The 20,932-nt window shown below is 42.9% G+C and overlaps 1 protein-coding gene across 5 annotated transcripts in view; it reads left to right on the top strand.

Annotated features, from left to right (window-relative positions):
• The window catches only part of ttbk2a (tau tubulin kinase 2a), a 262,791-nt gene that overhangs the window by 82,806 nt on the left and 159,053 nt on the right, over positions 1-20,932 (top strand). For 4 of the 5 annotated variants that reach the window (XM_086003795.1, XM_086003794.1, XM_086003797.1 and 1 more), the window contains exons 3-4: positions 2,613-2,760; positions 8,056-8,124. In XM_086003795.1, coding sequence (XP_085859921.1) covers positions 2,613-2,760; positions 8,056-8,124 — 217 coding nt within the window. The remainder of the gene's footprint in view (positions 1-2,612; positions 2,761-8,055; positions 8,125-20,932) is intronic. The other variant, XM_086003796.1, reaches the window with a different exon arrangement.

Raw genomic sequence — 20,932 nt, 5'->3', positions numbered from 1 at the left:
TTGTTCATAATATGGACAGGTCTTTTGCTATCGTTTCAGTATGCGATGGATCACTATTGGACCATTGAACACCTGGGAAGTTAAAATCCCTATTACACAGACGTGTCCCAAAACATTGACGGAATTTACTCATTCAAGTATAGTTATTGGGTTAGAGCGATTTACTTCACGTCTTCGAGGAATTATTTCTGATCTTATTCAGTGAGAGTATCGATGAAGAATTCCATAAATTTCATAGGTACCTTTTGTAAGTCACTGCGGGTTATGCAGGAAATTAGATCACAGCTTCAGAACCCGTAACCAGCAGTTGCTTGAATTTTCTTTGTTTCAGTGGGTAGCATGCCTCAGTGTTGGTGTACTTAAAATGAAAATGTAAAACATTTTGAGTCTGATTACAGTGACTAATCGATTGCCTATGACACAGTTCAACTTTGTATTGGACCAGCTAGTAGGTGGATCGTTATCTGACCATTCATCTTGGAACACATGGTTTTCCCCCTCTCTTGCTGGAGTCGAGAGCACTTTCTTATTTTGGCTTCAAAAGACACGTATCCACAATAGATCCTAATGGTGTAGCTTTGAATTTGACGCTGCATAGTGCAGTGCACCATTGGCAGCCTTTGGAATATAGAAAGCAAGCACCAGGGACTGCAGGTTTGTGGGGGCGAATCATCTGTTGGAGCAAGGCAAAGTGGGAGGAATGCTGTGGAATTGAGACAGCTCACAGTGTGTCCGTACAACTGGGGTAGCTTCCTGAGAGAAGAAGGGCATCAAGGTTGTATGTTATTCCCCACATAATTGAACAGTGGGACTAACTTGAGCCCAATATTTTCACTTCTCAAGTACATTTTATTCTGCAACAACTGCATGGAATTTCTACAGGCTAAAGGATGGGAATATAGGTCAAATGATCTTGTAGAGTTTGGATTGGAAAATATTAGTTTATTTCAATTGAAAATAATGTTGCTGTTCAGTAATAGTTACCCATTACATCATATTCAAGGACATACCACTCCACCATACTGCTGGAAATGTGAGTTGAAGTAATATTGAGTAGCATCAGTGCAGGAAGTGGGACGCAGGTTTGATTTCTCCCACTCCACTGAAATCCTGATTGTGGCTAAGCATTGCTGAGGGAAAATTGGATGCAATGCACTCTTGCAAGCTGCTGATGGTTGACTGTCAGCAGTGTAATTGGTAACAAGAGGGGGCATAGACTGAGGATCATCACCTGAAGATCAAAAGAGGAAGTTAAAAGGATTCCCCCCCCCCCACAAGGTTATTGGAACATGGAATACTTTACTACACATGGCTATCAAGTCAGGAACTATAATGTAATTTAAAATTGAATTGGATAAGTATTTGAAAGGGAAAAAATACAGAAGCGTGCAAGGAAAGCGGGGACTGAGTTTAGAGCAAATGACTCCAGTTGAAGAGCTAGTACTGACACAAGCACAATGGGCTGAGTTTAGGGTCTCCTTTTGTGCTGCGGTTTCTGTTCTATTACTTGCTGAGTTGGTAAACTAGTATCATAACACGTGGGAGGCAATGTCCACATGCTGTGACATTCCTATCTGTCATGCAGTGAAGAAGAGGCACAGAGCGGAGGACAAGTGTTCACAGTGGCATGGATACTGTTTATATCCTATCCTGTACCAAGTCCTGCTCACCCAGCACCCCTGTCCTCGCTGGCCTACACTGGATCCTTGTCCTCCAGCACCTTAAATTTCAAACATTCATCCGAGTGTTTAAATCCCTTCATGGCCTAGCCCCTCCCTATTGCGTAACCTCCTCTAGCCCTACAATGCCGCCCCCTTCGCCCAACCATTGGTGATCGTCTCTTCAGACAACTAAGCGCTACAGTCTGGAATTCCCTCCGTAAACCCTTCTGCTTCTTCACCCCCCTCTTCCTTTACAATGCTTTTTTAAACCCACCTCTTTGACCAAGCTTTTGGTGATCCCTCTTAATACAGGAAACTCTTTATTATCCAGCACCGACTGGACCGGCGTGGTGCCGGTTTATCAAAAAGTCCGGATTACAGAGGTATAGTTAAAAGGTACGAGAGCTCCGTACACAGCAACAAATCCAGGCTTCCCTGTTGCTTAGCAACATGTGCAGGAACTCCGGCCACAGACCAAGCGTCCCTGTTGTTTAGCAACAAGTGCACGAACCCCAGTTACACAGCCACAGATCCAGGAACTGCCACTAATATGAAGTAAAACTTACCTGAAACTACTAAATTTTGCCAGTTAACAGAGATTTCCGGTTATTTAGGTGCCGGTAAATTGAGAGTTTCCTGTATCTCCTTCTGTAGCTCAGTATCCATTTTGTTCTGATTTTGTTTTTCTGTGAAGCGCTTTGGATTATTTCTTCTGGCTGTTCGTGCAATTCTACACGTTTGACACTAAAAGGTTTATTCATCTTGTATATCTTCTGTTGATTTATGACTGAAGGTGTGCAAATTATAAATATCTTGGCAACTTTGCAACATTAGGTACAATTGATAGCCAGTATAAAAATTATAATTGTGTCTAGCGACAGATGTCAAATGTACTGTTGTGTTTTATAAAGTGGTTTTAGTAATTAAGGATTCATTTTTTTTGTCTTGCAGTTGAAAAAGATTGGAGGTGGTGGCTTTGGAGAAATCTATGAAGCTGTAGACTTTTTGACCCAGGAAAATGTTGCTCTCAAAGTGGAGTCAGCCCAGCAACCAAAGCAGGTTCTCAAAATGGAAGTTGCTGTTTTGAAGAAACTACAAGGTAAGTTCTGAAGTTGTACGTGTTTAGTCTGTCTTTTTTGTATTGGGTCAGTTACAGTGTCTCTGAACCATCCATTACCACAGTTGTACCCAAGGTCTTGCACTATTATGATTAAGAATGACATTCGTGCAATGCAGTTTGCTATGTTTGTAATTGAATTAATAATGTAGCCCATTTCCTGTATGGTTGTTGGGCAACAAGCATTATTGCACTTCAACACATATAGTGGGTGAACCAAGATTGATGTTGGAAGAGGGAGGAAGTTACCCGTTGGCTGTAAATTAACTTGATGTGCATTAGGATTAATCATGCACTGCAACATTAGATTCAACAATAGGATTGACCTGGTTACCAAAGTAACATGGTTCTCTCCAATAATTAATCTCTAACATACAGCAGTGCTGCCTTCAGGCATTTAAAACATTTCAAGACCAATGCACTCCAGCACTCTTCCAATGCAGCTCACTTTCTGATCCATGGAACATTGGAACTGAATGACTTAACTCCTGGACTGAAAGTAATTTTAAATTTATTTCCATATGTTAAAGTAAATAAACTACTTTTGTAAAGCACAGGTAAGAATGACTGAGATTGCATTCTTTCAAGTATGTAACCATGTAGTGAGATGTATGAAAAGTTTGTTGTTGAAGTAACCATTTTGCCATATTTATGGTAAATTGCACAAGAGAAGTTAACAAAATCAGGAACTGCACTTTTTGGCATATTTTTAAAAAAAAAAACTAAACTTGATGAGCATCTTCCATTGCAGCTTGCAGCGCTAAATGGGCCCTTTGGTTCTGCTTTGGAAATATTCATAAAAATATTTTTTTTGCCACTTTATTTGCAACTGCATGTGGAAAATTTTATTTTTGATTGGAAAAATGTACTTTTTTTTAAATGACAGTTTTGTAGTGGCGGCTTAACTAGTGAGACTACCAAGTGCACTAAAACTGTGGGGTGAGACCTTCAGTTATAATTTTTTTTGGTCAGGATATGGGTGATGATGGCAAGGCCGCATTAATGGCCATCCCTAAAACCTGAGTGACTTGCAAGGCTACTTCAGAGGGCATCAAGATTCAACCACCTAGTATGGAATTGGAGTCCTGTGTAGGCCAGACCAGGTAGGGGTGGTAGGTTCCTTTACCTGAAAAGTATTAGTGAACCAGACAACAATTTGGCAGCTTACACGGTCGTTTTTGTTTTACCCTGGTGCCATGGTGCAAATTGAACTCGTTAGTCCAGTATCATTACCACTACTACCGTACCCTAGTGCCACTTTCCTCCAGTATACAGCCACCTTGGCTATATTCAAGTATAACTACAGCCTAAATGACGACTGGGAACTAGTTACACACTGGACATTATCTGAGACTGAAGCTTGAACTATAATTCGCCTTTAGATCCTGTTCAGATCCCCATTGCAAAAGGCCTAAGGATCTTGTATGGAATGCTTAAAGAGGAAACACCATAAAGAGGCTAATCTTTACCAATGTGGACCTATTGTACTGCCATCAGGATGTGAAATACAAAGGTCTCTTTTTGAAAGGACTTGCATGCATCACCAGGCTCTCTCCGCCACTATTATCCTTTGCCTGGTGACAATGCTGTGCAAAATATATGAACACTAATATCTGTAATCTGCTAACATTTCCAAATGGCAATATGAAGGAGGATAAATCAGGCTTGCTCATAATTTCTGGCGGCCACTATACATGGCTGCAAACCGTGATTAATCAAATCTATAATTTATCTGTGCCCAAGCCTTGTTTTGCTATTAGAAGTGACAAAAATATTTCTTGAGAGTAGCTTCAAGCCTATAGTTCAGAGTGAAGGAAAGTGAAAATTTGCTTGCTGCTAGTGTTTGCAGTAAAAAATACTTTAAATATATCTCTCTTCAAAGACAGTAATGGCTTGTTCAGTGCCAAATGATATTACACTGAGGATACACATCAGGGACTGGTTGGGTACAATATCCAGTTGGCCCAACCAGTTGCTACACAGTCGAACAAGTATGTTATGAAGCTGAGGGTGGGTATTGCTTAAACATTGAATCGTGAGGAACCTCTCAATTTTTTTTTGTATCACCGGCATAAACAGAGAGAAGCACATAAATGAAACTTTCAATGGATTGTAAAAGATCAGGATTAAGTAATAAAAATCAGACTTCATGTTATGCCATAGTTTGTAAAGGAAGTATGTAACTGAGCCACACGCATCACAGGTATTGGTAAGCCCACATCAACGTTCCCTATAAGCTGTGCCGGCTGCACGGCTCTTTGCCGGTCCTGTGCATGCGCAAAACTGTGAGTGGGCCGCGCAGCCTCTTAAAGGGTCCACATCCCAGATTTGATTTGTGATCTGTGCTGAGTTAGCTGATCTCAGCCAGGATAACAGGTGACATGACAGGGTGTGAGGGTTAGAGTGCTAACCTGATTGCTTTTGAGTGACCTCTGGAGTAAAGTGTGCATGTATGGATATCTACTAATTGCGTGCTTTCAAACAGTGCCACCAAGGTTCAGCATATAAATGAAGCGAAGGGGTTTGAGGATGGAGCCTTGCGGCATACCACAGGTGGGTCTGCCGTTTCAGGCAGAGGAGCGATGATTGAGGAGGATGGAGTAGTCAGCATTGTTTAAGGCAACGGAGGGATCGAGGAGCATAAGAAGGGTCGCAGTCCCACACACACACGTTATTGGTGATTTTGACCCATGTGGTGGTGTACGATGGGCAGGACAGAAGCCTGATTGGAGGACTTGGAAGAGGGAGTGCCGAGCGGTGGGAAGCATAATTGTGAGGTGACCACATATTCTAGGGCCTCAGAAGGAAAGGAAAAATTGGAGATGGGCCAGTAGTTGGGGAGGGCGGAGGATTTTTTTCAGGGGTAATAAAAGCAGTTTTTAAGAATGTGTGGGTTGAAGATGTCTGCAATTATGGGATGGGCTAGTGGAGGTTGGGTAAAGAAGAGCTGTGGAGCAGATGGTGGGTTTCAAGGACAAGATATGTTTAATAGCAGAAAGGGCAGTTTGGTGTGAAACTGGAATAAGGAATGGTGGATGATCAACTGGAAAGTGGGTAGTTGTGTGTTGGGAGGAGGAGTCAGGGCACACAGGCAGCGGAGGTAATGCCTTTAATTTTGGACACGCAGAAATCCATGAGCTCCTCGCAACTGATATCTAAGGTAATGCCTGAGGGTACTGTGGAAGTTGGGCAGAGGAGATCGTTTGTTGTGAATAAGAGGTATTTAGAATTGTCCCTACTCAAAGGGTGACTTTTTGGTCGTAAGACAACATGGCTGCAGAAAGCGAGCAATGGTGGAACTTAAGGTATTCAAACCTTATTTGTTGATGGGTAGCCAAAGAAGATAATCGTCAAATTTGAGTTCAGGGAGGCAGCTGTTCTATCGGGGGAGTTGTGGGGACGGGAGACTGTCTGGGAACCGAAGGGAGTTGAAGATGGAGGCAACTTGGAATGTGAATTGCATCACAACTGAGGGTGGCTGATTCGAATGCCAGATTGCCATGGAACTCAAATCTTAGTCTTTGGATTGTGAATCACGTGCTTTTATCACAATGTAATCCTGCTCTTCAGTGGTTTCAGCATTTGCTGGATGTGACCTGTTGTTTTCGTATCTTTACACTCTTCCCATGCATTCAGTTATTTCCCATGGGGGAAGTTTTGCCGTGTAGCAATTAGAGCCGATTGCAATAAGCATATGGCGTTTTGTTCTGTGTGCTGTCTGTACACCATCAATTTATAACTTCTGACCAAATTGTAGAGCAGTGTTTTGGAGACATTCACAGAAACCCCACAGTGCAGATAGAGGCCATTTCGGCCTATCGAGCCTGCACCGACACATATCCCACCCGATCCCCGTAACCCCTGCACCAACACATATCCCCGTAACCCCACGTATTTAATCCCCCTAACAATAAGGGTCAATTTATCATAGCCAATCAACTTAACCTGCACATCTTTGGACTGTGGGAGGAAACCGGAGCACCCGGAGGAAACCCACGCAAACACGGGGAGAATGTGCAAACTCCACACAGACAGTCACCCATAGTATGTTCTTTAAGTCATGAATCTGTGTGGGTTGGCTGGCTTTGAAGGAAACAGAAGGAAAATGGGATAATTAAGTCAAAAAGGAACGGGGTGGGGACAATATCTTAATCGTCAAGGTATACACATCTGTGTTAATTCACTGTGATAAATGGACAAATGCAGTGAATATGCTTAGTAAATGCCTGTTGAGTTTGATCAACACAAGGGCTGGGACACAGGAGAATTGGCAACCTTCAGAAGATTGATGAGCAAAGCTTTTAAGGTAGCAATCCTCTGTTTCCCAAAAGACAATATGATCTCTGACGTGCCAGCAAAGCTCAACGCATATTCTTACACGTCAAGAAGTATTTTCTGGGTTTGTATAAGCGTGAATGATTTTCAGATGTGTAAGTGTTGCACTACAAAATTGTAAATGCTGATCAGATTTGAAGTTATTTTATTAATTGAAGTACAAGAAACTCTCGTTTTACCGGCACCTAAATAACCAGAAATCTCTGTTAACTGGCAAAATTCAGGAGTAGGTTCAGGTAAGTTTTACTTCATATTAGTGGCCGTTCCTGGATCTGTGGCCATGTAACCAGGGTTCCTGCACCTGTTGCTAAGCAACAGATACGCCTGGATCTGTGGCCGGGGTTCCTGCACCTGTTGCCATGAAACAGGGACGCCTGGATCTGTGGCCGTGTGCGGGGCTCTCGTACCTTTTACTTATACCTCTCTGTAATCCGGACTTTTTGATAAACCGGCACCATGCCGGTGCCGGATTTTAAAAAGAGTTTCCTGTACTCGGAGAAAACATTTTGCAACACTTGGCACAGTGTGCTGAAACAGTTAGCAGAATTTTGCCTCGACCAATTGAACAAGCCAGCACACCATGTTGTGATTTTGAAGTTGAGATAAATTAGAGACTGTTTTCAAAGTCACAAGTTCTACTGTTCCCTATAAGGTTAAAATGCATTCATTGTTCTCTCAGAAAATTAAGATGCTTGAGGTTAATCCCACCCTCAAGCCAGCCAGTCATGTATGTTTACCTGGGAGATTTCAGCGTTTCATGGGGCTTTCATGATTTCCTTTCAATTAAGTGAAAGAATTGAGGAAATTCAAAACCTGCCACACACTTTTATTTCTTGGAGAACTTTAGTTACATGTGTAGTGGGAGCATAACCAAATAGTTTGCACTCCATTTGCAGATGATTACCTCAACTTTTCTTTCCATGCAAAACTTTTATATTTCAGAACAGATTCTCTTGATCCAAATCTTCCTTCAACATCCTCTAACCCTGTGCATTCTGAAAGAACAGGAAAGTGTGTACATATTTCTCCATGGCCTCTACCAGTGTTAGCTGAGAGATATTGATGTGTGACTAGGTAGAATTGTTGTTTTCCTTCTTGCCCACCCCCCCCCCCCCCCCCCCCCCCCCCCCAAAAACCAATTATCTGTTAGGCATATTACTGCCCCTTAATGCTGCATATGACAGCCCAGATGACATCAACTATTTAGTGAAGAAATGAGTACAAATCCCATCCGAGTGTGGCACTTCAACCCTGATTTCCTAGAAAAAGAGAAAGAAAGAACTTGCATTTATATAGTGCCTTTCACAACCTCAGGACGGTCTGAAGCACTTTACAGCCAATTAAGTACTTTTGAAGTGTAGTCACTGTTGTCATGTAGGAAATGCACAGCCAATTTGCAATTTCCACAAACAGCAGTGAGATAAATGACCAGATAATCTGTTTAGGTGTTGGTTGAAGGATAAATATTGCCCAGGACACTGGGAGAACTCCCCTGTTGCTCGTTACATAATGCCGTGGGATCTTTAATCTCCACCTAAGAGGGCAGACAGGGCCCTGGTGGTTTAACATCTACTCAAAAGACGGCACCTCCGACAGTGCAGCACTCCCTCAATACTGCACTGAAGTGTCAGCCTAGATTATGTGCTCCAGTCTTTGGAGTGGGGCTTGCACCTGTGGTAGTGAAACAACCCATTCATTGCTGTTCAGTCATTGCAACCTACAATTTATTTAAATTCCTCTTTATTTTGCCTGTCTGTTTATAAGCCACTTTATTTTTTGAAGAATAGATTGCTTACATGTCATCTCGGTTGAAAAATGGTTTGTGGCAGAAAGGGATGGTAATGCCATGCCTCATTCCATTACTGAGAACAGTCTTGGATATGCTAATCCTTGGCTAAGCTGTAAGTGCTTACTGAGCGGAGTGAAAGAATGGCTTGGTTGTACCTCTTTATGCTTTAAATTAAAAAAATTGTGACTTTCTCAAGGTGAGTGATATTAGACATGGGGACTGGGAACATTATTCTCATTGCGGTTCCTCTTTGCATTCCTCCTGTTTCAACATCAAAAACGGCTAGATTAAGCATAGCACAGGAAGATGTAGAGTAATGTACCCTCTGCTTTCCTCCAAAATCGTTTTTAACTGCCTTCATGCAGAACAACAGGTACTGAGCAGCATTTTCCACTTATCAACACCCAGTGTTCTCTCTTCCTTCTCCCAAAAGGGAAAACAACAACTTTTATTCTCGGGGGAAACCCTTTGTCTCAGCCTGCACTCTTTCTCTCTCTTTTTCCCCCCCCCCCCCCCCCCCAATCCCAGATACCTAACTGAAAATGGGGGCCCCATCATGTATTTTCAGCACTAACTTGCTGCATTAAGCATTTGGAAATATTTCCCATCGATTATTCACATTTTCGTTTTTTTTTTCCAGTGACCAAATTAATGTCGCATTTTTAACACCAGTCGCATAATTGATGGTACACATTAGAATCTTCTCATAGAAATTGACCTTCAAAAAATGTTTGAAGTTGATTTCAGCTGAGTTGTGGTCTACAGTATAAATCAGACTAGAGAGTATATTGCACAGCACAAAGGTCAGTGGAACTGCATTAAGCTTATAACACAGCCATGGATCATTTAATATAATTACAGTGACGGTAGTAAGCTGACACGGATGAGATGATTGGATGAGCGGTGCTGCAAAGCATGAGGCTGTTTGGATTAACTGTTAAACTTAATTATATTTATTAGTGTTTTTTTAAGGCACATTTTAGCATCTTTCGATAGGTGAAGAGATTCAGTTGTTTGGCTGGAAGTGTTTTTTGATGGGCTATAGAAACTACAAGTCTGGAGGAGTAGAGGGAAATAATGGAGTGAGAATAGGCGACTAAGAGGCGAGTGTCCAGTGGGACCTTTTTATTTTCCGAGGAATGCACAAAGACACGGAAGCACAAGCTGGATGTTTTTACAATGTGCTGTGCAAGGAAAATGTTGAGGATCAGCTCGAAACACCAGGCAACCAACACTGAATTAATCAGAGTGTGTGATCTGTGTGCCGTAATGATGAGGGTTATGGTGACATTGCAGTGCCGAGCGAATGTGTGCCATGTGTCTGACGATCGGTACCCTTGAAATTGATGGAATGGATTTCAGCTGGAAAAGACAGTGTAAGAGAACAAAGCTGAGCTGATAAAATAGTTTACAAATGGATCTGAATGGAAGAGATGCTAGGCAGAAAGCAAGCATGAGAGAGGGGTTAATGGATCAATTTGTGCTGTCATTGGCCAGACTGATTATAATGATGACTGACAGACTTGCTATTATCATTAACAATCCTGAAAATATCTAAAATTTTTCTTTTTCCCCATCAATTTAGTGTGTAACTTAAATCTGATGGACTTGCTGTAGAGTCTCTTTCTAATAAAAAATTTTTCGAAACCTACTCCATAAAATTGCCCTTTTTTATGTGAATTTTTTTACAACCTTGTTTCAAATACTTCTAACTTTGTTGAAACCTTGTATTAAATAATGAAATTGCCAATGTCCGGTTAATTTGGTTATTGGGCTAAATTTGACTGGAGCAAATGATCTAATTATTTTGTAAAATAATTATATTTAATAATTTCATTTTGTTTTAAGTTAGATTTTTTTCATGGGCGTGTCCACCCTCTTGTAAAACACTGCAGGCTAAAGGGAAATGGTATGACGGTTTTAAAATTATAGCTTTTGGAGTTCTGCTTTGAATTGCAGCAGGTTTGTAGTTCCTATATAAATTGGTCTTGTGTAGCTGAAGACTTTTAGAATTTAGCCATTTCAAGCCTATGAAAGCAATGAATTTCTCTCCACATAACAAGTCATTCCAACACCACTAATTCCCATGGTTGGGTGAATCTCTCAGGGATATTTTGTGCTTCACCCTGTGTTGCACATACAGGAAACTCTCTTTTAACTGGCAAAATTCAGGAGTAGGTTCAGGTAAGTTCTACATATTAGTGGCAGTTCCTGGATCTGTGGCTGTGTAACTGGGGTTCGTGCACTTGTTGCTAAGCAACGGGGATGCTTGATCTGTGGCCGGAGTTCCTGCACATGTTGCTAAGTAACCGGGAAGCCTGGATTTGTTGCTGTGTACGGAGCTCTCGTACCTTTTAACTATACTTCTCTGTAATCCGGACTTTTTGATAAACCGGCACCACGCCGGTCCCGTTGGTGCCGGATAATAAAGAGCTTCCTGTATATCCTTGCCGTGACTCTTTTCTCTGACACCCTTTACATTGTGCTGCCATGCACCATCCCTCACTTTTTTTCCCCCTCTGTTGCTTGCCCCAGCTGCATTCATGTGGATCTGGTTACAGATCAAGTTAAAGGATTTTCCAGTTCATCTCTCTCTGCCCAGTGAACATCAGTTCTTTGTATAATGGAGAACTCTTGATCCAAACCCAGGCACAGTCTTCTTACCCATTCAACCACTACTGGTGTTTTCCCCAGATTATGGCGCAACATTACCATTTTTCGTATCAAGTTCTAAGGAACATTCATTGCAAAGTGACTGGAACAGCTCGAGATAATTATCAAGGAGACAATTGACCAGGCTGTGATGGTATCAAAGCTCTCTGCATCATCCTTCCTTGTTCACCTTCCTTTCTCCAGCCTGTTCTGCATAACATCTCTAAGAGCCTACCAGTAGTTTATTGTACCCCAAATCCCAAGGTCTATGGGAATTGGCCAAGAAGGCAACTTACATTTACGTCGCACCTTTAACGTAGGAAAACGTCCCAAGGTGGTAAATGGCCACCAAGCCAAAGGAGGAGATATTGGGATGGATGACTAAAAACTTAGTGAAAGAGGTAGGTTTTAAGGAGCATCTTCAAGGAGGAAAAAGAGGTGGAGAGGTTTAGGGATGGAATTCCAGAGTTTAGGCCTTGTACAGCTGATGGCATGGCTGCCAATAGTGGGACAAAGGGAGTGGGCGATGCACAAGAGGCCAGAATTAGAGGAATGTGAAGTTCTTGAGGGTTTTAGGGCTGGAGGAGGTTATAATTTAATTGCAGCACAATTTTAAATTATCTATTTTCATTAAAGCCAAAGTGACTTTTTTAGAAGATAAGTATGTAATTTAATCTCTGAATGAAGATGTGGTCGTGAGCCACTTGATCTTTGCTCTTGTGCGTTTATGATATCATTTTGACCTCTGACTAGTCCCACCGTCCACAATTTTATTTATAATCTGTGCGGGAAATACTGTTAGAAGTAGAAGTCCTACCTTTCTAACAACAATAACAACTTGTATTTATATAGCACCTTTAATAGTAATACGTCCCAAGGTGCTTGACAGGAGTGTTACAAGACACAAAAAAAATTGACACCGAGCCACAAGGGGAAATTAGGGCAGGTGACCAAAAGCTTGGTCAAAGAGGTAGGTTTTAAGGAGCGTCTTAAAGGAGGAAAGAGAGGTAGAGAGACAGAGGTTTAGGGAGGGAATTCCAAAGCTTGGGGCCTAGGCAGCTGAAGGCATGGCCACCAATGATTGAAAGTGATTGAAATCAAGGATGCTTAGGAGGGCAGAATTAGAGGAGCGCAGATATCTCTGGGTGGGGGGCTGGTTGTGGAGCTGGAGGAGATTGCACAGCTAGGGAGGAGCGAGGCCATGGAGGGATTTGAAAACGAGGATAATTTTAAAATTGAGGCATTGCTTAACTGGAAGCCAATGTCTGTCAGCGAGCGCAGGTGTGATGGGTGAATGGGCCTTGGTGTGAGTTAGGACACTGGCAGCCGGGTTTTGGATGTCCTCCGTTTATGTGGGGTAGAACATGGGAGGCCAGCCAGGAGTACGTTGGAATAGTCAAGTCTAGAGGTAACTGTTGTGTATGTAACCGTTTACCTTTAAGGGAACTATAGAATGTAACCGTTCGCCTTTAAGAGCACTACTTTAGGGTGGCACTATCTATTGGCTCATGTATACTGTAATACCGATAGTGACCACACCAGTATATAAGGGTTGTGATACGTTAACTAGGGCAGAATCGCCCGAGCCTCTGAATAGTAAAGACGTGTTTTATTTTGTTAACAGTGGAGTCTGTGATTATTTATAATACAACCCACAGACTTAACATTGGCGACGAGTCAGGATTCGAACCCTGCGGCAGTTGTTCCACGGCGGCTTCGTCCGAAGACAGGACGTTGAAGAGAGGTTTCAATCCTCACCAGTCTGGAACCGACAGGCTGGAAGCGACAGGCATTAGGACCCTGAAGCCTCCATAACCTCGTGGGTAAGCCGCAGCGTTGGCTGCAAAGACAGGGCGATCGCAATCCCTGATAAGAGCCGCGGTGAAACGCGCGAGCGGGTAAGCCAGAGCCCGGGAGGGAGCGAGCAAGAGCCGCGCGAGCGGGTGAGCCAGAGGCCGGGGGCCGCTTTCAAGTGCGAGGCGCAGCCGGGCCATCGATCGCATCCGCTGATAAGGCCCGCACTCGGCCTGAAAGTCAGCGTCGGGGAACGGGTGATAACCGCCATTGAAGTGGGCGGAGAGCGCCGAGAAGCGCGGGAAAACCGCCATCGAAGTGGGCGGGGAGAGCGAGAAGCGCGGGAAAGCCGCCATTTTTCGCGGGGAAACCGCTGAAGAAGAAGGAAGAAGCGGGAAACCGCCATCTTGGAAATTATTAAGAATTTCAGGAAAGTAATAAGATTTTTCAGAAAGGCTGGTGTGTTCTCAAGAAGAGAGGGAAAATAAGTATAAGTACAGCAATACTTGTGGTGTTCTCAAGAAGAGAGAAGAAAATTAATAATAAGTAAAGTAATACTTGTACTGTACTCGAAAAGAGAAGAAGATGCCTAAGCGAGGAAATATTAATGATTTTAATGCTGAAATAGAAGACAGGGCCACGTATGGGGAACGCATAGGAATATATTGCGTAGCCATATACGACAAGGCAATAACTTTGTTAAATTCGATGGGAGCAAAAACATACGGGCTCTTGAAACATCTAATAGCACCAGTTAAACCAGTGGACCAGACCTTCGAAGAGATCGTAGCAGTGCTGAAGGATCACTTGAACCCCACACCGTTGATACTGGCTGAACGATTTAAATTTTACGCCAGAACCCAGAGGCAAGATGAAAGCAATGCGGAATACTTAGTCGAACTGCGTAAGCTAGCGAAATACTGCCAGCTTGGAGGGAATTTGACAGAGGCGCTGCGGGACAAGTTCGTATGCGGCTTGGCCAAAGAAGGAACGCAGAAGCGACTCCTGGAGGAAAACGACCTCACACTGGACAGGGCTGTCCTCATAGCTTCATCGCACGAAGCCGCAGTGAAAGGAACGGCGGAAATGCAGCTAAAGGCGGCGGCACTCGGGGTGGACCAAATGACTGCAAGCATTTCCAAATGCTACCGTTGTGGAAAGACAACGCACGACCAGAATCAGTGCTGGTTTAAGAATCAAGAGTGCAGGAAATGTGGCAAACTGGGTCACATCGCGAAGGTATGCAGGTCCAGAAAGAAGACCAACAAACAAAGGAAGCCACCACCACAAGAAAAGTACAACAAGGTGCATCAGGTGGCTGAAAAGAGTTCAGACGAACAAAATTCAGACTCAGACCCAAACAGCCAGGAGTTGGATAGTCTGAGAATCCACAATGTGGGTAAAGTAACTGATCTACAGACGATCTGGGTCACACTAAAAATAGCTGGAGTCCAAGTACGAATGCAGCTGGACACGGGATCAGCTGTATCAGTCATCAACCAAAAGGACTACCACCGACTATTCTCTCACATACCCTTAAGAAATACCAAGTTCGTATTACAGACATACACGGGGCATCGCGTATACCCCATGGGGAAAATAAGAGTCAAGGTGAGAGATAGGGGTAAAGTACACCCAAGAATGAATTTGTACGTACTACCTGAGGGAGGACCACCACTTCTAGGACGGGAGTGGATCAAGAAAATAGACATGGAATGGCACTACCGACAAGCAATGACGAGTGAGGACTCGGTGCAGACAAGCAGCTCAGACTCTGAGCCGGAAGACGATAAGTCCAGCTTATGTATGAAAAACAAGGTTAACATTAACTCACAGACTAAGGTTGGAAAATCGATGGCGTGCATAAAGACAGAGAATTCTGAGTCTGTTCAAGCTACAGACATATGCATTACGGAGGAACACCGGGCTCGAACTCAACGCTATTTCAAAGTACGACAACAATTAGAACAATTAAGTTACCGCCTCGTACAAGAGATGAAAACAATGAAAAAGTTCTATGACACCGAATGGGAGAGTCTGGAAAGACAACAGAACCTACTGGCTCAAGCAGAGAGCGACCATAGAGCCATCGTGACCAATTACCGATCACATCTCCCTGATGATGTTCAGGGGTTAGAATATTTGCATGATCTAGAGATACAGCAGAAGGGCAAATCACGCTGCACTGAGGATTTTGTTCTGCAATTAGAGACGGAGCTAGTGCAGGCAAAGTTAAGAGAAGTTGAATCACAGGGTGCTCTTAAGGAGATGCAGAAACAAATCTTGGACATGGAAAAGAGAAACGCTTCTTTACCTGATGAGAATAATGTGGCCATGTTGCAAGAGGAGCTTATAGGGGCGAAACTGAAAGAAGCTAAGCAAAGGATGTTGGAACTTGCAACGCAGAACCAAATCAGCGGTAATCAGCTATGTCAAGCAGAGAAGGAGTGCAAGGGTCTACATGAGAAGGTGCAATATCTCTCAGCCCAAAATAAGGGACTACTCACTCAGTTAAATGAAAGTAAACGGGAAATGGCTGAGATGGACTGCAAGAATAAAGAAGAGTTGATGGCAGTGAGACTTCGAGAGGCAGATAGCATAGCAGCCTTGGCTGAACTCCAACAGGAAATTGCGAAAGAAACAAATGAAGAGGAATCTTCAGGAAGCCAGGATTTTATTCCAGTTCTTCTCTACGACTCCTTACAAGCAGAGTGCGAGAAGTTGAAAAAACAGTATGAACAGGCCCAGACTACAATTCTGGAGGGGGTTAACTCAGCAACCTCCGAAAAGCTAGTTTCGTTGGAAGTATATGAGCAACTAAAGGTTGAACATGAGCAAGAAGTCCAAAGGCTGCAGGAAATTCTTGAGGAGCTCAGGGCCAAGACAGACTCATCGGTAGAAGTTCCATACATAGATGAGGATGTAGAGGTGAAAGACATGGCAGAACTCATAAAAATATGGAAGGAAGCCCAAGACAAATATGAGGCGGCAATTACCGAGGTTGACCGACTTGAAGAACAGTTTCAACTGGGAATGGGCCCTGAACATGAGCTAGAGAGCATCGAGGCGCAACTTCTCCAAGCACTGGAAGCCAAAGTACAAGAGGAAGAGAAGATGAAAGCATTGGAGAAAATGATGGATGAAATGGAGGAGTACGCTGAATTACGTCCAGGGGAACAGGAGAATGGGGAAACAGCTACTTCAGTAGAAGGATTAAATAGCCTGATAACGAAATCCCTGAAGGAAGGGAAAGGATTGAACGCACAAATGAGGCCAGGAGGGAAGGAAGGGCAGACATCCGAGGAAGAGCAGGATGAATATGATTGCTTGAAGAAGGGTTTTGACCTGTTGAGTGACACCGAATGTTATGAGGATGTGGTCTGCCCAAATTGTGATGGGAACTCCCAAAGTGCTGAAATCCTGAGGAAGCACTTAAGGTCTAAGGAACATAGAGAGTTGGTGGCGCTACAGATGGCAGCCGGGAAAAGAGCTCGGAGAGTTTCAAAAAGGCAGAAAAGAAAAAGAAGAAGCAGAAAATAATAACTGTTTAAAATATTATTACTTCTACTACCTCAGTCCGAACACTACGAAAGGTGCTAAATTTGTAAAAAAAAATCCAGGGACATTATCAAGACAGCCAGTGGGTTGTATAAGTCCGCACTGCTGGTTCAACAGGACGAAAGTACAAGCTGTTTATAAAAAAAAAAGGCTATGGAGGATGCTGTCTGGAACGAATTAATACCAGAGACTGAATTTATGAACTGTTCCCACAGAGACTGAACCTGTAAACTGATTCCACTGAGAGTATGTTTGTAAACTGTTATATGACGTTGACTCCATCGAGAGTATATCTGCAAACTGTTTATATAAAGTTGAAGATTGTATATTTAACGGGATTCTGTAAGTAATAAGCTAGGAAGGGAGGAGTGTTGTGTATGTAACCGTTTACCTTTAAGGGAACTATAGAATGTAACCGTTCGCCTTTAAGAGCACTACTTTAGGGTGGCACTATCTATTGGCTCATGTATACTGTAATACCGATAGTGACCACACCAGTATATAAGGGTTGTGATACGTTAACTAGGGCAGAATCGCCCGAGCCTCTGAATAGTAAAGACGTGTTTTATTTTGTTAACAGTGGAGTCTGTGATTATTTATAATACAACCCACAGACTTAACAGTAACAAAAGCATGGATGAGGGTTTCAGCAACAGATGAGTGGAGACGGGCGATGTTATGGAGGTGGAAATAGGCGGTCTTGGTTATGGCGCGGATATGTGGTCAGACGCTCATTTCAGGGTCAAATATGACACTAAGGTTCCACAAGCTTTACATCACACTAGCAACAGTGTGGTCACTAAGATGTTTCGATTGATTTTCTTCAAACTTCATATCTGTTCATCAGAGTCTATTTTTGTTTAAAACCTGTTAAATGTTTTAAATAGAAAAGCTGCCAACCAGTGGGTGCGTTTCATTATATCAACTCCAAAAATAACCCACTAGTGAATTTTCTGATCAACTTGATATATTAAATTGCATACTGCTGACCAGGGCATATCTCGAGCTCATATCACAAATATGGGTACGTACAAGATGTAGAATGTTCACATCCAATACCAATTTCTGGGCAAATTGAAACAATTACCTCTCTGACACAGGTCATTAGATGCCCCCCTCGCCTGATGAAGCGCAGCAGCAAATATCCTGCATCTCTTCACTTTATTTTCTAATGGGTTTGATAAACTGACTTCCATTTCATTGTTTTGATCTAACTTTTCTTCTGTGAGCGCCATGAAGCACTGATCAGGAAGTTTTACGCATAATAAAAATTCTAAGAACATTAAATGTTATGAATGTTGCTTCTTTTCCAGGATTGGATATAGGGAGAGTCATTATGCCAAAATAAAGGCAGTGTATCCACCCATGTAATCACTGCAAAGGATTAAGATTAAATTATATTGAGCAATTTTGGTTTAGTATGAAGATGATTACAGAATGTGAAGTGCCATCACTGTGATGCATCTGTAGTTTTGAATGTGGGGTGAAAACTGGTGTATATGCATTTTTGTTAATGGTGGATATTGCAATAACATTAGCACAACATTAGTGTTGGGTTATATAGGAGTTTTAATTATCTTCATTTGGTTTTATAGGGAATTTATAGTAAGCAAAGTTCCAAATTTAAAGTTTGAATTTCAGGAGTCCCTTGTGTTTTAAGCAGTGAGTTTCTAGTTTACACTAGAAACTTTGTGAACCCACAGCTATGCAAGTCATTGTGTATGGTACATCGGCGAGACCATGCAGACACTGCGACAACGGATGAACGGACACCGCGCAACAATCGCCAGGCAGGAGTGTTCCCTCCCAGTCGGGGAACACTTCAGCAGTCAAGGACATTCAGCCTCCGATCTTCGGGTAAGCATTCGCTAAGGCGGCCTTCGAGACACACGACAACGCAAAATCATCGAGCAGAAACTGATAGCCAAGTTCCGCACCCATGAGGACGGCCTGAACCGGGATCTTGGGTTCATGTCACGCTACATGTAACCGCACCTGACGTAGGGTCATCCAGACTCGGGTCATCGTTGGCTTGTTCTCTCTACACAGATGCGGCCGGACCTGCTATGATTTCCAGCAAAAAAAATGTTTTTTGTCTTTTTTTGTTTTTCATACAGACCCCAGCATCTGCAACATTTGACCCCTTGTGACCCCACCTCATTGCTCTTTGATGTAATGTTTTCCTGACTGACCTGTTTGGACACCATTTACACCTTTGATTGCTGTGATTATCTCTCTGCCGAGGTGTGATAAATGGCAGTTAGAAAGATTACCTGTAAACATCTGACATTATTCTCTGACTATATAAGCTGTGTTTTTATGCATCTCTCCACTTCACCTGACGAAGAAGCAGTGCTCCGAAAGCTTGTGATTTCAAATAAAGCTGTTGGACTATAACCTGGTGTTGTGTGATTTCTTACATAAAGGAAAAAGGGTTAACTTGATTTGAAATATTGAACCACTCCTAACTGTTACGGATCAGCTTAGTGCCTCTTTCCCTTCTGAGAAGGTACTTTTTCCTCTCATTCCTCCTTTTCAGGATCACGCTGTTTCTTTCACATGCAAGAGCGTCTTTCTCTTTCATGTGTGTGAGAAGTGGTCTGAGCCACAAAAGTTGGCCAATCTTTACTCGCCCCCTCTCCATGATGAGCTGACGGAAGGCATTGCTTTAGCTAACCAAGGACCTAGCTGAGAGCTGGCAAACACAGCCAGTGACAGCAGGAGGGTTTGACTCTGTCAAAGCTGGGGCATGAACTTGTGGTACAGGTGTTCTATTTAATACTGTACATGCGTGCAGCCATGGATGAGCAGAAGATTGTTGTGCATTCTTTTTAACAATCTTGTGTGCTGTTTTATTAAGAGCTTTACATTTTAGAAAAATGAAATCTGCATGACGTCTTCAATTTTTCAGCTGTTGACTAAATGAGGAATTTGGGAATGTGCATTAAAGCCGCCCTCTTTCTCCACCCCCCCCCCCCACCTCCCATTTTCAACACTAAGGACAATCCATGTAAAACTCAAACAACTGTCACAATTCTTGTAAGGAAACCAATTAAAATACCTGCCAAAGTCTTAAGTATCTGAAACAGAATAGTTTTCTGACATTCACGCTGCAAGATTAGGGTAAATCAGGTGATCTAGTATTTTAGATCGCAAGATAATTATGGAAGGTGGAGAAGGATTTTGATCTTGGTCTTTATACATGTCCTTGAGATCCCCATGGCCTATATCGTTGACCATGTTCTCTTCAACCTCTTCCTTCACTCCACTCTACCAAGTGCCTACCCTCTCTAATGTTACTTTACATCTTAAAAAAAAAAAAACACCTGCAAACTGTTTCCCTAGTGTTCGCTCAAACTCTGACCTCTCCCAACTCTGCCAATGACTGACATCTTGGTCAATCCTGTTCATAACCTCCTCCAGCTCATTCTTCTCATCCATGAAGTCTAACACCACCTCCTTCGTTACCCCCTCATTCCAGTCCTGACTACTGTACCTATTTTTCACCTCAGCCCCATGCTTGCTGACATCAATTCTCCTCTAACACTATCCTTACCTCCTGCAAAACCTTCCTCAACAAACCCACCCTAACTCCCTCGAATATCTCCAACTATTGCACTATCTCAAACCTTTTTTATCTCTCCACTCTTCGTTTCCTTCAGCCCCTCTATGCCCTTGGCGCCTCTCCCATCAATTTCCTCAGCTGCCAACTTGAGTCGAGGTGTGGAATACTGCCCAACCTTGAATCATAGAAATTTACAGCACGGAAGGAGGCCATTTCAGCCCATTGTGTCAGCGCCGGCCAATAGAGCTACCCAGCCTAATCCCACATTCCAGCTCTTAGTCCGTAGCCCTGTAGGTTACGGCACTTCAAGTGCACATCCAAGCACTTTTTAAATGTGATGAGGGTTTCTGCCTCTACCACCCTTTCAGGCAGTGAGTTCCAGACCCCAACCACCCTCTGGGTGAAGAAATTTCTCCTCAAATCCCCTCTAAACCTCCTACCAATTACTTTAAATCTATGGC

The sequence above is a fragment of the Somniosus microcephalus genome, chromosome 12, assembly GCF_052327205.1.
Source record: "Somniosus microcephalus isolate GS21.2 chromosome 12, FLI_Smic_1.0, whole genome shotgun sequence".
NCBI classification, from domain to species: domain Eukaryota; kingdom Metazoa; phylum Chordata; class Chondrichthyes; order Squaliformes; family Somniosidae; genus Somniosus; species Somniosus microcephalus.
The sequence above is the reverse complement of the archived record's forward strand: the minus strand, read 5'-3'. Positions and strand labels throughout refer to the sequence as shown.